Here is a 17,202-nt window from a genome sequence, read left to right as displayed (position 1 = left end):
GTCACCTCATGACGTAATAGACTGCTTTTCTTTCGAGATGCATGTCCTGCTGCACTGGGCTCTCCTCACGGACTAAACTTCTTGCATTTTTCAGAGCACAGCATGCCAATTTAATTACTTCTGTGACTTTGCACATGCTTTTTCTTCCTCTGAGAATGCCTTCTCCACATATCTTTGCCACATATCTTTGACACTTAGTGCAAGTGTCACTTCCTCTGGGGCTTTTCCCACAAGTCTTAGCGCATGGCCACCTAGGAATATGCACTTACCTAGTTACACACTTCCCCAGCTACACTGGACACCTTGAGGATTGGAACCCTGCCTTATTTAACTTTTTATCCCAAGTGCCTACTATAGTACTGAGCACATGATGGTTTCTCAGGAAATATTACAAAGAATGAATTGGCCTACTTTTCCTGGTAATTATTAATAGTCTGTGAATTCACTAGTCACTGTCAGTGATTGAACACCCATTACATATTAAATTCCAAAAAGAGAACACTCTTTACTTTTTGTACAATGTATTGCTAGAAATAACATAATAAAATTGATTTTCTCCATAGGAAAAATAATATCATTTGGGGTTATTTCTGAGTCAGAATATGGTGTTAGATATTTCATAAATCTGACCGATTTATAATTAAAGCACAGATATGGTATAAACCCCTTTAATTCAAAGTAGAAAAATAAAGCTGCTCGAATGTCATAAAGTGGTCATTCATCTAATGACTACATATAGTAAGAAGGATTCCAGTGTCTTCAGTGTCTGCACTTAGCTCAGAATAGGTGTGGTAGAGAGAGTGCTTCTTGTAGGTGACACAGTGAGCTAAGAGCACTTTATACACATTATCTCATTTAATCCTTACAACAGTCCTATGAAGTATGTATTTTTTCCCTCATTTTGTAGATGAAGACTTGTTCTTTAAAGAGATTAAGTTGCTTAGACCATAAATATGGTATAAACCTAATTTGCTAATGGAAATATGTATTGAACATATAATGAGTTGGACTTTTTTTCTTCATAGTGAAAGATTTTCTGTGATTAAAATGAATCAACAGTGAGATCTTATGGATTTTTTCTACTTTAGTAAAGGCTTAGTAAAGTCCTAAAAAATAAATCAGCAGATCTCCTAGTTATGTGTATTGAATATGTACAAGCTTTAAGGAGCTTACAGTCTAATGGAAAAGAATAGACAAACAGAAATAGATTTGGGGTTCATCTAGTCCTCCTTCCCTCCATGAAGTGAAATTCTTTTAAAATCCTTTCCATAAAGTATAATTTTATAAAGTCTTCAAAATAACTTTAAAAAAATTCCGAAGGCCTTAATCTTGGCTGTGTCCTTCACAAGTGGTTAGGCAGTTCAAACAGAAATGAGTTTGGCTTATCGTTAAGATTATTTTTTAAAAAGCTGTTTTGCCCAAATGAGATGAGCCAGAGCACCTGCCCTTGAACACAGCGTGTGTTTTTTCAGCTGCTCGACAGCGGTGGCCGTTTCACGCTGGAACTGGGGGAGGACGAGCTGTTCACAGTCACCACTCTCACCACCGGCAGCAAAGGCAGCTACCCGCTGCCTCCAAAATCTAAGCCCTTCCCACGTGTCTATAAGGATGATTTCAATGTCGGTAAGTTGTTTTTTTTTTTTTAACTAAATCTTGGCTTGGTTTTCCTCCTTAGCAGTAGCAGAGAGATTTCTGCCCATCATGCCAGTGCATGATGGAGTGGCTGTGAAAATTACATTCATTTAGCTCTGAATCTCTATCCAGTAAATGAGGCCTAATTGTGTTATTTCAAGGCGAACCTCAATTTGAGGACCCTGTATTTTTCAGTGCCAAAAGAAATGTAGAGGTCACTGTCAGAATGAAAGTTAAAATTCTAACTTGCGTTTGGGTGAATCTTAAGATTTGTGACACTGCTACTGCTCGGTTATCCATGTCTCATGAAAGCCATTATTGACACTGTCCCTTTGTGTACAGGTTAAGGCATGTTAATACCTGTCTTTCAGCAGCGCCAGCAGACTGAGTGCCCGTGGGCAGCTGTGCTGTCCTTGGGTAATCTAACTCCCCACCCTCTAGCTGAGTGCCCGTGGCAGCTGTGCTGTCCTTGGGTAATCTAACTCCCCACCCTCGGAGTTTTATATTTGCATTCTCCTGGTTTTCTGGGAAGATCTGCCTTAAAGCTGTTAGAAAAGCTTTTGATTCTAGGTAATTTAGAAAAACAGTTTGCAGTTAGAAGGCATGGACACTGTGGTTATTTTCCTAGATCGCTCAGCAAGTGGCAAAAGTTGGTGACTAGTAAGTGTTGTTAGTAGCTTTGTGGACTTCACAGACAGGATCAGGTGGCTCTTTGCTCTGCTCCTAACACCTACAGCTGTAGCAGAGAAGTGGGGAGGGAGACTGGCATTGCCAGAGCGGCTGGAACCTCCTGTTGCTGCAGAGTCTCCACCATGGATGGAGACTCTGACCATCTGCGAGGAGTCTTAGCTCCTTTCCCAGGAAGCAATCTCATGGTTGCTTGGAGTATAAGGCCCTTTGCACTGTGTACTGGAGTCCTCACAGTTATTTGGGTAACACAGACAACAGTGGCCCTCAGGGGAGCTTGGTGCTTTGCTTTCTTACAGCTCTCTGAAATAGACGAATCCATTAATTTTGTCAACTGCAAGTGTCTTAGCGATTTGTTGCTCAATTCTCTGTTGGCAAGGTAACCCTTCTTACCCTCAGTAGGTGAGTCTGTGTGGGAGACAGCCTACTTAATGAGATTGAAGAACTTGTGCCAACACCCAAACTATTTATTCTGTGACCTGAAGACTGAAAGGCAACTCTTAACATTCAAATCTAAAATGTAATGCATTATTGGCTATAAAATAAACTAAAAACTAAAGTTAAAAACTATAAGCCAGGCTTTAGGACTACTTTATAGGGTTCTTAATATCTCAGATGATACGATCAATGTGAAAATACTTAGAAATCATGAGGTGCAAAATAGCTATACCGTATTATGACTAAACTTGCTCTTCTGTAGTCTTCATCATTATGACTATAATTTAATAAAACTGAGACAAGATTGACATATAGTTTAGACTCAAAACTCCCCCAACTTCCATTTTAGAAATAGAAGAAAAATAGAAGAAAACTTATAACTTCTAAATTTCATTTTGGCATAATAAGCCTTTTCTTATGTTCTCACTGTGACCGGTGATTTAGAACCTTGTTTGAGTCTTCTATCTCTTATTGAGCCTTTGCTAGGTGCTGGCTTATGTACACACTTGTATATGTTCACCTATTTCTCTTTGCCCCACTTAGAAATGAGGAAATTTGAGAAATAGGGTAGTTAAGCAACTTGCCCAGGGGGACGGACTGAGCTAGGATTTGAACCCAGGTCTGTCTGACTCCAGAATTCATGATCTTCCCTCTTAAGCAATTGCATGGATTAAATATGTAAAGTCTGTGTGCCAAACTGATCATACCAATATTTAATAAAGATGATATAAAAATCAATATCTCTATCAACCTAAACCCTAATCTTTGACTAGTTATAAGTATCATTTATTTATTTAAAACTTTTAAAAGTGTTTCATGAAATATCAGTGAGGAAAGATTCTCTTAAAGATTTGGTACTAAACAGAACTTATGTGTCCTGAACAGACTACCCGTTTTTCAGTGAAGCTCCGAATTTTGCTGACCAGACTGGCGTGTTTGAATATTTTATGAATGTCGAGGACCCTGGAGAGCATCGCTTCACACTCCGCCAGGTTCTCAATCAACGACCCATAACTTGGGCGGCCGATGCGTTCAACACGATCAGTGTTATAGGAGATTACGAGTGGTATGTAACATTGGCGTGCTAACGGAGATCCGACTGAAATAACCTCGTAATGTCGTCAGGTGTATGCTGAAGCAAAGACTCTTCACTAGCCCTCCTCGCTGAGAACCCAGTGGCCGTGTGACAGTTGTTGAATGTCACGGCGACCACAGACTAGCAAATCGTTCCACTGCTTCAGTTTCCTTCTCTCAGTTTCCTTTGCCCAGTTCGATAGTGATTATTATAGGAGCAGATGGATTTTAATATAAAAACTGAGGACTTTTGGACTCAATAATAATTTAGTATTTATTTATAAACAGACTTTGTGATCTATGTGTTGTTTTTTGGTTTGTTTTGCTGCTGTGTTGATTTGTTGATCTACTGTTGCCACCTGCTGGATCCATACTAGAATTTCACGGTTTAGCCTTTGTAGAAAATGTATTTATTTACCAGGTGACAGTAGATGGCAATAGTAAAAAGCAAATCAGCTTTTAGTTGCAAGTGAATTCAACTCTTTTCTTTCGGCATCTGGTAAAGAGACAAATCGTATTTATTCTTCACTTAAAATACAATGACCTTCTCCAAACTTCACCTTCTCCTTTAAGTCAGTCATGGAATTCCAGGGCATGGCTTATTATGCCTGTTGTTGGTGTTTCTTTCTTATTTGTTCTTTTAGCTAGCATAATTCCACTGTGAAGCATAAAACACAAGCATTCCAGGTTTGGTGATATATCCATCTATTAATGACAAATCACCAAACAGCCATATCTGTAGGTTAGCAATCAGACAGGGAAGGGAAGTTAATTCTGAAAAGAACCTTGGTGGTTTATCTGTGGAATATTGCAGAAAGTCTTTATCTCTCTTATACTGCCATACTTCCTGTTATCAATCCCAATTCTAGACCCAAACTCTGATATAAGTTTTGAGAAACTTGCAGCTATCCACAGTTTCTGGAAGGCTTGCAGTACCATGGAGAGTTAGTTATTGGGGTATAGTGAAGAATTCTTGCCTTATTTAGGGTGACTTTGGCAGCTTCTCTTTTTAAACAACAAATGCTATTTATCATCTGTAGAGACACTTTACCTGGATTTTCTGATCACGTCAGTGGGGTTTGCGATTCTCTCATTGCTTACGATGGTCTTATTGTAAGACAGGTGGTTAGGTTTAAGCATCTAAGGGATGGGCCCCATTATTTTGATCACCAGTTTGAGAGCCAGTCATCATATAAAACCTTTAACTTTCTGTGACAACCATTATCCCCCACCCCGGTGAATACTATAGAGAGCTCCCTCTGAACCCAAACTCTCTTATTTCAGGCCAGAACTCCAGAAAAATTGAGAGACTCTAATTGTAGTTGGGAGATGAGATAGAGTAGAATCAGAAAGATTAACCAAAACTCTTCATAACTTTGAAGATTTTGTAGTATTTAAATAGCAGTATTTAATCTTTGCTGTTGCAGTGGGTAATGACGAGGGGATGAGGAAGATGGGGAATGTGAGGGGAGAGGGAGAGAAACAGACCAGGGAATAGCAATTGTGCATGTTAAGAAAAGACTGTTTTCAGCTTTCTTAATCCCTGCTTTTATCAAGAATGTGCAGTAACTGTCTCCGATTACCAAATCAGACCTGTACTTCTGCGCCTGGCTTCTAAGACCCTTTAAAACTTGGTCCCATCCTGTCATGTATTATTTCCAGGTATTTCATCCTGTATTTGAGATAGTCAGATCTGTTCAAAGCTCCACACACATCCCATGTTCATGTCTATTATCTGGTTGTGATGCCCACTTATTATAGGGAAAGGAAGGAATGAAAACTAGGTAATGCTAACATTGGGGTGAGCCTCCCACAACCACCTATGGATGAGGCATCGTCCTCTCTACCTTATAGATTGAGAAGCTGAAGCTTCAGGATAAGGTTTTTCTGTGATCCCATGTGTGTAAGTTCCAGAACCTGGGAAAGAAGCCAGGTCTGTCTGGAGCTGTAGCCCATGGTCTTTGGGCCATACTTCATTTTAATATCATCTTCTTTTTCAGAGTAAAAAATGGAAAATTAGTGTGTTTTCTCTACAGTGCGGTTTAGTAGATCAGCTCTCACCGTGTGCAGTGTCCTCAGTTCTTAGAATTATGTTTGCGGTGCAGCTTCCTGTCTCATACTTAGATGTGGTGATTTAAGTGAACTTTGCTTTCCATCTTGTTAGAAGCTTTGACTGGGATCAGAAGATCATCGCAAAATTACCTTTCATTGCACATGTCTGAACTCTGATCCCTTTGATCAAATTTGCTTAATATGTTGACTGGTTTTGTTCTCCCGACACCACTGAGAGATTATGGCTACGGAAGACTAAACCACACTTTCATTCCATTTTATTCATTATCTGTAAAATTGCCTGCAAGTTTTGATGCAGGAATCCCTTATTCTAGAATATGATGTAAAATGAAGGGAAAAGTTTGATCTTTTTAATCACTATACTCTAAATAGAATAATTTTATGGTGTTAACAGTATCTGTAGCACTTTCAAACTTCTAGTAAACCAGAAAAGAGGTAGAGATGTAAAGGACAACGTTGATCCTTGGTGGTTCCATGCTGGTGGCATCTACGGAAAGAAACATTCCCTCTCCTGTAGGAGGACGCACCAGAGAGACTGGATTTTCGTTACTTAGCATTTGATTTTCCTGTAAAGCAGCCCAGCTCCGATTAGAGGACTAAATGTGGATTTCCCAGACTGTGTGTACCTGTCCTAGGTACTTCCTCTTTACATTTTCATTTACGTAGTAAAATTCACTATGCAAAATGCACTGATGAGAAGAAACTCTGAGAAAGATAAAAGACGCTAGATCCAGTTTTCTCCCCATTTCCAATATAGTTTTTGGTGTTCTTAGTTTCGTTTTAGATAAATTGCTTGCTTTATTACTTGGCTGTGTTCAGACTTTCCTTCTCATTTGCATTTAGCTTTTGAGTAGGAGGCGAATTATCGTCAGAGCTCTTGTTGGTTTATGGTGGCCGTGTCATTGTTTAGGGTGGCCCTGTCATTGCGGAAGGTATCCAGTAGCTTTTATGGAAGGAAGCCTGGAGGAGAGCTCTGATTAGAGCCCTGCTGGGCCCTGGCGGGCTGAATCTTTCCCCTCCTTTGATCTACTCTGCCTATCAGTGTCCCGGATCCGGAGCCTTACTGCTCCGTAGACAGAGATGCTCTGCCGGGGAGAATGGTTCTCGAAGTGGGGTTCCCTGACCAGCGGCATCAGCATAACATGGGTGGGAATCATTAGACAGCGGATCCACGGGGCCCGCCCCAGACCTGCTGGCCCAGAGCCTGTGGGACAGGACCAGCCTCTGAATGTAACAAGGCCTCCAGGTGGCTTCAGAGCTGCTCAAGTTTGAAAACCCCTGCTGTAGAGTTGACTTTCTCTGCAGAAAGATAGTTTAAGATCTTTCTTCTGTAATTTTTAAGTCTTATTAGGGTTACATGTAAAAATTAGCCTGAAGTCCTTCAAATTCTCCCAGGGACTCCTCGCTTTGCCTTCACTGCTCCTCTTTGCTGATGGAAACGTAATAAAGTTCTTTGTTCAGAATTGTGTGGAAACTTACCTTTTATATATTTCTAGAAGAAATGGTTTCTTTTAATATTATATATTCTTAGGACAAGAAGGTGTTTTATTACAGAGACAAGAAACGTATTCTTAAGAAACTTAAAAACAGTAAATATTATTTTCCGGTAACTCATTAAAAGAGGCAGTGAAATGACTTGACTTTAGTCATGTAAAACTTACAGTCGTCATCAATGAAGACTTAGCAAATCACACACTTACCTCAGCTACAGGTTTGGAAACATGTGGCTGTGAAATGACAACTTTGTGCCACACTTGCACTAACCAGCAGTTTCATTCCACAGGTCCAATGTGACTATCAAGTGTGATGTTTACATAGAGACCCTTGAGAAGGGAGGTGTGTTCATTGCCGGACGAGTAAATAAAGGTGGGATATTGATTAGAAGTGCCAGAGGAATTTTCTTCTGGATTTTTGCAAACGGAACCTACAGAGTTACAGGCGATCTAGGTAAGTGACTTCTTCTATGGCACATGGCTTTGTATGCAATGTGGTACCGTGAGTATCTGCGTGTTACTTATAGGAGTAATGAAAGAGCTTTACCTCAAGGTGCTTGAACATCTGATTGGGAAAAGATTCAACACATGTAAGCAATACCAAATGATTCAAAATTATAAGTTAATTAATTAGTGCAGAGAGAGGCAACTCAGTAAAAGAGAATGGTACAAAACTTTTCTGGATGTTGCAGAGTCGAGCCAGGATTTCTGGATGTCGGAGTAGGATTTGCAGAGACTGGCGTGAGGTGGTAGTTGCAGGGTGGGGCAAGGATGCTCAGGAAACATTGTAAATAACAACAAGACTCTGAAAATGTTGCCACGGTGCTTGTGGAACTAAGGAGAGGGATTGATTTGCTTAAAATGGAGTAATCCTAGTTCCTAGTTTCGTTAATAATTTGAAAGCAGTGTGACTTTTCTCATTCATCTTAACAGCCCTTGTCTCATGTAGAATAGTATTTTATCCAGGTTAGTTGCTGGATGATGTTTAGTCGAATTCCATCCATGTCCCTTTGGTTTGATATGCACACCGCTCCACTGAAACTAGACCTTTTTGGTGGTGAAAGATCTTGATTCTCAGTCTCCTGACTTTCCTCCTGCATTAATAAAACATCTTCTGTCTTATAGTTTGCTGCTCATTGCCTCTTCCTAAGGTGAAAAGGGCTTTGTAAATAAAATAAAAATCAAAGAGGGAGTGGGTAGTAATAAGTACATTAGAGTAGAAATTACATAATCAAAGTGTGACAGATCTAGAAGGTACTTCATATTTTCCAATCCAAAACAGAGAGCCAGAGAGGTTCATTGATTTGCCCAAGGTCTCAAAACGAGTTAGTGGCAGAATTGGAAGTAGGAATTTAAATCTGCGTCCTCAGTCCTCACTCTCTGTGTTTTAAACTGCTCACTTAACATCTCTGGGTTTCTCTCAGGCACTCGAATATAATACATCCAGAAATTAACTCATTATTTTTTCTCTCTAATTCTCAGTGAACGCTATTAGCATGTAACCAATTATACCAGCTAGAAATTTTATGGTAGTCTTTAATACTCTTTATCCTCCATATTCGATCCAATCAGGTATAGGTATATACTGGAGCTGTAAATGCTAATGCATTATACTACAGTTGGTTTGTAATTTATTTCACTGGCTCTGTTGTGAGCTCACAGGTAGTATATGGCTCAGAGTAGGATCTCAATACATGTTTGTCGAATGCATGCCCGACTGAAGGATGTTTTGTTTTAAATAGGTTTCTAGACCTGGAAATGTAGATCTTCATTAGGGCTGACTTTACTATGTATGAATGCCACCTGAGAACCCTCACCGAGTTTTGTGATTCTGTGATTTAGATTTTAAAAATATATCAGTTAAGATAATCTTTTTGTGTTGCAGCTGGATGGGTGATATACGCTCTAGGACCAGCTGAAGTTATAGCACAAGAATGGTACACACTCACTTTAATTATTAAGGTCAGTATTGCTGGTCAGAATGCCTGGAGGTAAAATGTTCTTTTCTTTTGCCTTTCTAGCATTTCCTGTTAACACATGAGAGGGGAGAAAGTGTGATAAATAATTAAAATTGGCAGAGAATCTGCCATGATACCAGCAAACCACCACTCCCTAGGATGACAGTATGTGTCAGGGGTAAACCCACCTGAGAACCATCAGCAGTTAATTTTATCACCCTAGTATTGTTTAAAGTTTTGTTTCTGGTTTTTAAACTCAGGAATAATTGGTAGATATGGTCAATAATATAACTTTTTTTCAAATTTGCTTGAACCAAGATTATAATTGAAGCTTATAGGTATAAGCAAAGTCACATAAATTTATGTTTGATGGTTGAAAATAATTTGGTTTTCAACTGTAAGCACAATATTTTAGAAGTTGGTTTCCATGAATATGTTTGTCAGAGAAGATACGAGATTAATTTTAGTGCCATGGGTATCTAAAAATATTTGTCAAAATCACTGGTTAATCATGAGTTACTGATTGATATGCTTCTGAGGGATGCTATGTGGAGAAATTCTACTGTATAGTACTCTGCTTTCTACCAAGATAATCCTGTCATAATTTAGTTCAGGTCACAATAGAGATTAAAAATGAAACTCAAATAAGTTTTTGAACTTCTTCTCTTCTTATCCAACCACCAAAAATGACAATACTGATATTTCAGCCAGTGTCAGTGTGTACTGACACTCTGATTTGGGTGTAGCATAGTTTATTTAATGGGCATAACACTTGATGGACATAACTCTGTACACAGCCCTTTCCTTTTGCAGTGAACTGAGGCAGTAAGGGCTGCCTTTTGCAGATAGAGGGGAGGGGTCTTTTATGTGCCTCTTGGGGTGCACATATTCTGTTATTTGTTCAGGCAGATATTGAGAAGTCCAATTTCATTTTAAATTTTGCTAGCCAAACTGTTAATTTTTACAGCTGTTGTAATAATATTTGATATCATCGAGTTTTAGGGATTTTTTTTTCAAACTAATGGACATGATTTGTATTTCCTTGATAATTAGGCACTTTGCACATCTCATGTTTATTGGCTATTTGTATTTTCTTTTCTCTGAAGTTACCTGTTGGCATTCGTTCTGCATTTTCCTATTGTGTTGCCTTTTTCTGATGGATCTGTGTGAATTTAGTATATGTTCTGGGTAGTAACCCATTGTCTGTTATATGGGTCACAAATATTTTCTTCTCTTCTCTCATGATGTATATTTTAATTTTGCTTATGGTATGGTCCATGAATCGAAATTAAAAATTGTTGTACTGTGAAATAGTTCACTCTTTTTTTCATTGCTGTTATGTTTTGCTTAAGAAGGTCTTCTCCTTTAGGCTAGGAATGTTTTTTCCCCCCAAACTAAACAGAGTTTAAGATGTTCATTTTATGTTTAAGTCTTCAAGCCATCTGTAATTTATTTGTGAATTGTAAAGGGAAGAGCCCAATATAATTAAAAAACACACACACAAATGGATAGCTATCATCATTTATTAAGGCTGTCCTTTTGCCCACGATTTAAAAGCTACTTTTTTTTTCTCGCTCTAACAAAACATCACATGTGCATAGGCTGGTTTCTGAACATTTTTCTGTTCTTTATATTGTTTTGTTTGTTATTATCTAGTATCACATGTTAAATTGTGTTAACTTTCTAAAGTCTATGATTTCATGGCTCACTCTCTAACTTCCTTCAGACCTCTTTCCTGACCACCATATATAAAATAACACTCATCTCATTCTCCATTCCTCTTCCCTGGCTTTCTTTCTCTTTAAAGCTCTTATGACCTGCTGACATCATACGTATTCTATTGATTGTTCGTATGTTAGTCCTACTCCCTTCACTAGAATATAGCTCCTTTAATTACAGGCCTCTGTTTTACTCACTGCTGGTTCTCAGCTGTCAGAGTGAGGGGCCCAGTGAATAGTTGGGGAATGAACTGAGTGGATACCACGGTGGCAATTTTTTAAAAAAAATTTTAATTAGAGTTGACCTTCATAATACAAAAACTAATATTTTATATTAGTTTTGGGCATACAGGACAGTGCTTAGACATTTATATAATTTATGAAGTGATTCTCCTGATTAGTCTGGTGCCCACCTGGCACTATACCTAGCTCTGGCAGTATTACTGGCTATATTTCCTGTGCTGTACCTCTTTATTTCTTTTTTCAAAATTATTTTTGCTATTCTAGTATATTTATTCTTCGACTTGAATTTTTAAAATATCTTTTTCTATTTCATGAAAAATGCTGCCAGTATTTCACTGAATTTATACACCAATTTGGGCAAAAATAACATTTTTTTGGAATAATGTGTTTCCCCATGTAAGAACATGAGAATTGGAACATTCTGCATCTCATCTTTTATTAAGATCTCCCACAAAGTCCTTCAGGTTTATTTTTGAGTTCTCGTTAGGTTCATTTTTAGTAATTTTGTGAAGTTTTTGAATTCATGAAAGGATTTAAAAAATAGATTTCCGTAATTGTTTTCAGATACTTTGCATAAATGGTTAAAAAACTCGAAAGGGCACGTGAAAATGTGCGCTCCTGCCTCACCTCTTGTTCCCTCTTCCTCACCTGGTCCTCTGAAACAGCCACTCTGAACGGTTTTAGCAATTTCTTCTGGTATCTGTTCAATACAGTGTGATTTATTACTTTTAGAAATTAGCTCTGGTCTTGCTACGGGATAGATAGAGATTTTGCTGATTTACACCCACTCCACACCCCCGGCCCCATTATTTTTTGTTCCATCGACTGTGGCATCCTGCTTCTCCCCTGCATCTCAACCCTCTGTGCATTCTCAGAGACCAGCTCCAACTCTCCCATCAAAAGTACTCTCTCAGGCACCCCGCGCCATGTCATCCTGTTTGAATTCTTCATACGCCACTCATCGCTTAGCATTTATTGATCGTGTGTGTGTTCGTGTCCTTCTACTAGAATGCATGCTCCATAAGAGCAGGGACTCTGTCTTTCATGTCGATCTTGAATTCCCAGTGCATTTAACATTTGGCATATGAATATTTGCTGTGTAAATGAAAACAACAAAACATCTTCTATGATGTCCATTTTCCAAATTATAGCTAATGTGAGAATTTTATCATTTTAACATGGGCCAGTTTTGAAATCTTCTCAGCACACGTCAAGTGTTATATACCCTCATCACTGTTGTGTAGTGGTTAGACTAATAGTCTTTAAAGTCTGTTTTGTTCATTTGCAAGTATTTTATGTTGCTCAGATTCTGTTTTCCCATTCATGATGTGAAGACACACCCTTCTTATGAAGATTGCATGGGGTCCCATATATGAAAGTTTGGTACAGTACCTGGTATGTGGTAAGCGCTTAATGAATCAAGTTAATATTCTTAGGAGTAGATGTATTTGGAACCAGACAGACCAGCATTCCGATTTCCTTGCTGACACATACTCAGATTTCCAGCAAGTTATTTCACCTTTTTGAGCTTCTGTTTTTGTTTTTATTTTTGTTTTTTAACTGTAAAGTGGAGATAACTTCTGTAAGGTTGCATTAGGGTCAATTGTTTTTTATTCTTTCCTCGACACATTTTTACTAAGCATTCACTATATGCACTTAGTTCTAAGTCTCAGGGATACAGCAGTGAACAAGACAGATGCGGTTCCTTCTTTCTCAGAGCCTTCTCGGACAGGGTTTGTTGGCGAACTTTCCTGCAAAGGGCCAGATAGTAAATATTTTACACTTTGTGAGCCTTGTGGTCTGTGCTGCAGCTACTCAACTCTGCTTTCGTAGAGAGCCATAGACAGTAAGTAAATGGATGGGTGCAGCTGTGTTCCAATAAAATTTTATTTATAAAGATAAGTGGCTGGCCTGTGGGCCACAGAGGGCTAACTCCTGTTCTAAGACAGTAAACTCATAGATAAATAAATAAAACGTTGGAAAAAAAAAAAAAGAATGGAATAATGAGATAAAATAGCTCCCCTGCCCCGTATTCTCCAGATGGAGAGGTCAGGGCAGACCTGTTAGAATTGGTGATGTTTGAGCTGATACCTGAATGATGGGATGAGCAGTCTGAGCAGGGGGCCTTGCTCTGACTGGCCCTGTGTGAGGAGCAGCCAGCAGACCAGGGTGGCTGATGCCTGGAGGTGAGGGGAGAGTTGGAGATGTGTGGAAATGGAGATAAGGTACTGTCAGACAGGTTTGTGCTTCATGTGATTTGTGTATGTGAGTCCCTTAGCTCAGTGTTAACATTCGCTGTTTCCTACGTGGCAGAAGATGTTCGGTAAGCACTTTTAGAGCTGAAGATAGCTGAGCATGTGCATAGCGATAGGAACGTTTGTGGCTGTGAATGTGGAGTGGGAAAATTCCAGCCCTAGCTCTGATGGTAAATCTGTGGCTTTGATTTTCAATCTTAAGTCTCAGTATCTTCATCTGTAAAATGAAGGAACTAAAGTAAGGCCCATTGCATTATATGGCTTGAAGACAGATTTTATTTTGCTTGTTGGCCTGGTGCTTTAGATATTTAGCTCTTCGTCCTTTGAAATCAGCTAGTTTTAAATGTTTAGCTGTAATTGGTATGCTGTGAGTATGTGCTCGTAAATGTGCTATAATAATGTTAATAAGAAGCTGGCATTTATTGTTCACTGTGTGTCAGGCACTTAGGTAACCAATGCAGCCTTCTTAAGAAGGACGTTATTTTATCTTTCTCTGTCAGTGACCAGTAAGTCATTTCTATGGATACTTCCCTTCTTACATCCCCTCTCCCTCAATCGTCACTGATGGTTACTATTTTTCTAATGTAAGTGTGGCCTCTTCATATGCCTTTGAAGTGATGTTCTGTACTTGGGGACACAAAAGACTTAAATAAATGGACGTTTTGGCTCTGGCAGTCATGTCTGAAGAGCTGGTGGCTGTTAGTCACAACACACACACATGCAATGGCTTATAAATAGCAAATGTTTTTTATTTTAGTGGACTCGTCTAACATCTTATAATAATATTATGAAAAGTTTTATGTTTCTGTCAGTTTTACAACACTTTGGTGGAGTACGAGGAAATACTGAAGTATCCCTTGTGCCTTGGAAACTCCTTACATAGGTAGATAAGAATTTCCTCTAAGAAAATTTTCCCTGTATTTCAAGCTTTTGCTCCAACTCGGTGGAATTATGTTTTGCTGTGATAAATCTTAAGTGAGAAGGATATTCACTCCACTGAGTGCGTGGGCCACACGCTATTAAGAAATAGACTTCAGAGAGTTGTTTTCATGTCTCCAAGGGCTGCCTTTCTGTCTGCCCCAGGGTCCCCTCGTCTCCGGCATGCTGAATGGCAAGTCCCTCTGGACAGACCTCCACGTGAGTTTCCCGGAGAATGGCTGGGCCGCTATCGGAACGCAATCCTTTCAGTTTGCGCAGTTTGACAACTTCCACGTGGAAGCCATGCCCTAATCTTCTCAGGGCACCATAGAACACGCCGGACTTTCTTTTTGGTTTTGCTTCAGAGCCAATTCTTGTTTTGATGGATCAATCTGTGAGCCTCTTGGAGGCTAAAAATAATGAAGAGCAAATAGGGAGAAACGTTTATTTCTGCTTGATCCTGTGGAAGATTATTATTATTATTATTATTTTTAGAACTAATTCCAAGAGAACCAGATGACTCTTTAACATTGCCTGACATGCCCCCTACAAGTCAAACTGTACTGGCCCCTCCCTTAGGAGCGGTTTGGGTGGTCCAGACCTCGAAGCCTTGGCGCTAATGCTGAGGTAACGCTCCTCATCTTATTTGCAAGTGATCGTGCTAATGGCAATAACTCGATCATCACAGAGATGCGTTTATTGTGCTGATGTGTGTCTAAGTGAGCCGATGTCCTCGTCCTGAGAGAATGCCATTCTAGGAAGCCGAAGAACCCTAGAATCGCTGCTTCCTGAAAGCCACTTCAGCATGTTATTCTAAAAATACACTCTACAAAGTATTTTTTTTTTCTTTTTTAAGATGATGCTTTTGAATTATAGATATGATAAGTGGGATGATTTGAAAAATGCCTCATTAATAAACTACCTCTAAAGCTATTTCTGCAATAATAAATACTAGCAGATTAATTGAGCTGTCTGTATTTTTTAATTCTTTCGGATCCACCTTTTAGCATTATAACCCTTCTAACTCTCTGTGAACGTTTTCCCAGGTGGCTGGAAGGAGGAAGAAAATCCTATATAGCCAATGGTAAGTGGGTCTAAAGATGAAATTGTAGCAATTTTGTCTCATTTCATTGTGTCTTTCATTGTCTTCTCATGTGTCACCAGTAACAGACTAAAATAGCTAATGAATTCCTTTATCTCTTTGTACGTGGAAGAAGGGGAACACTTAGCTGTTTGCTAATTTGTGGAATTGGATCATCCTCTAATATTTTGTGTGGTTAGATGCATTTGCTGAGCTGCAAATGTATTTATATTTAAATATGGGTGAACATAGTTCTCATCCACTATAATTTATGTTTAAGAATTAGTATACCTCCTAGAAACAACTCAGTTATTAATGTGGATAAAGTAAATTCTAGAATTCTTTATAATGAAAGTTTAAAACATCAATGAACTGATTCTTCAATTTTTTAATTTGTAATGGTTTAACATAGGCTAAACTGACATGAAGTTTTGTATTACTATTAAACAAGAAGCTAAATATTAGAATAAATTAAATCACAGAGAAAAAGTTTAAATTCAAACCAAGTCTAGATGATTTCCAGTTCAGGTTCATATATAATATATACATGAAAAAAAAATATATATATATTTTAAATTGAATATGAATAAATATATATATATATTTAAATTAACTTTACTGAGCGATAATTTACATACAATAAAATGTTCTCAGAAATTTTAAGCCTGCAGTTCAGTGAATCTTGGTAAATGAATTCATCCACGTAACCAACACCCCAACCCAGATATCAAAGAAATTTTCCCCCATCGCTCTGGAAAGCTCTCTTATACACACCTGTGCAGTCATTTCCTCTCACCCGCCTCCCTCCCGGTCTCAGGCAACCATTGATCTGATTTCTCTATCACCACTGATAAGTTTTCTCTGTTCCAAAACACTTTAAAAGTGGCATCAGACACCATGTACTCTCTTGTGACTGGTTCTTTCATTCAGCATAATGCTTTTGTGATTTGTTCATATTTCTGCTTTTATGAGTGGTTTGCTCCTTATTTCAGAGTATTCCATTGTATAGGTATACTGCAATTGGTCCCCCCAGTTTTGGTATTACAAATAATAAAGCTGTTATGAACATTTGCAAATCTTTGTGTGGACATATGTTTTAATTTCTTCTCGGTAAATACCAAGGAGTGAAATTGCTGAGTCTTTTGGGAAGTAAGTATATGCTTAACTTTATGAGAAACTGCCAAACAGTTTTCCAAAGTGATTGTATGATTTTACAGCCCCATTGGCAATGTTTGAAATGTTTGAGATGTTTGGTTGCTCCGCATTCTTGTCAGTGCTTCACATTTGTTGTTGTTTCAAATTTTACCCCTTCTTTGTGGGTGTGTAGTAGGTGCATTAGATGTTGAGCATCTTTTCATGGGCTTATTCATCATTCATATATCTTCTTTTGTGAAATGTCTGTTCACATCTTTCGCTCATTCAAAAAATTGTGTTGTCTGTTATTAATGAATTGTAAGAACTCTTTATATATTCTAGATTCAAGTTTCTTTTTCTTTATTTTTAAATCAGGTATGTTTTGTAGTTGTTTTATCCAAGTCTGTATCTTTTGAAGCGTGCAAAATTTTAATTTGGAAGTACAATTTATCATTTTTTCCTTTTATGGTAAGTGTTTTTTAGTGTCTTAAATCTTCA

General features: G+C 38.4%; 1 protein-coding gene across 1 annotated transcript in view; it reads left to right on the top strand.

Moving 5' to 3' along the window:
* GALC (galactosylceramidase) overlaps positions 1-15,452 on the top strand; it is a 46,494-nt gene extending 31,042 nt beyond the window's left edge. The window contains exons 13-17 of the mRNA XM_006925502.3: positions 1,473-1,623; positions 3,643-3,823; positions 7,688-7,851; positions 9,283-9,359; positions 14,655-15,452. Of these exons, the coding sequence (XP_006925564.1) occupies positions 1,473-1,623; positions 3,643-3,823; positions 7,688-7,851; positions 9,283-9,359; positions 14,655-14,801 (720 nt within the window). The 3' untranslated portion in view covers positions 14,802-15,452. The remainder of the gene's footprint in view (positions 1-1,472; positions 1,624-3,642; positions 3,824-7,687; positions 7,852-9,282; positions 9,360-14,654) is intronic.
* Positions 15,453-17,202: the final 1,750 nt, after the last annotated feature.

This window comes from Pteropus alecto, unplaced genomic scaffold (genome assembly GCF_000325575.1).
Source record: "Pteropus alecto unplaced genomic scaffold, ASM32557v1 scaffold8, whole genome shotgun sequence".
Taxonomy (NCBI): domain Eukaryota; kingdom Metazoa; phylum Chordata; class Mammalia; order Chiroptera; family Pteropodidae; genus Pteropus; species Pteropus alecto.
This window is presented reverse-complemented; position numbering and strand designations above follow the sequence as displayed.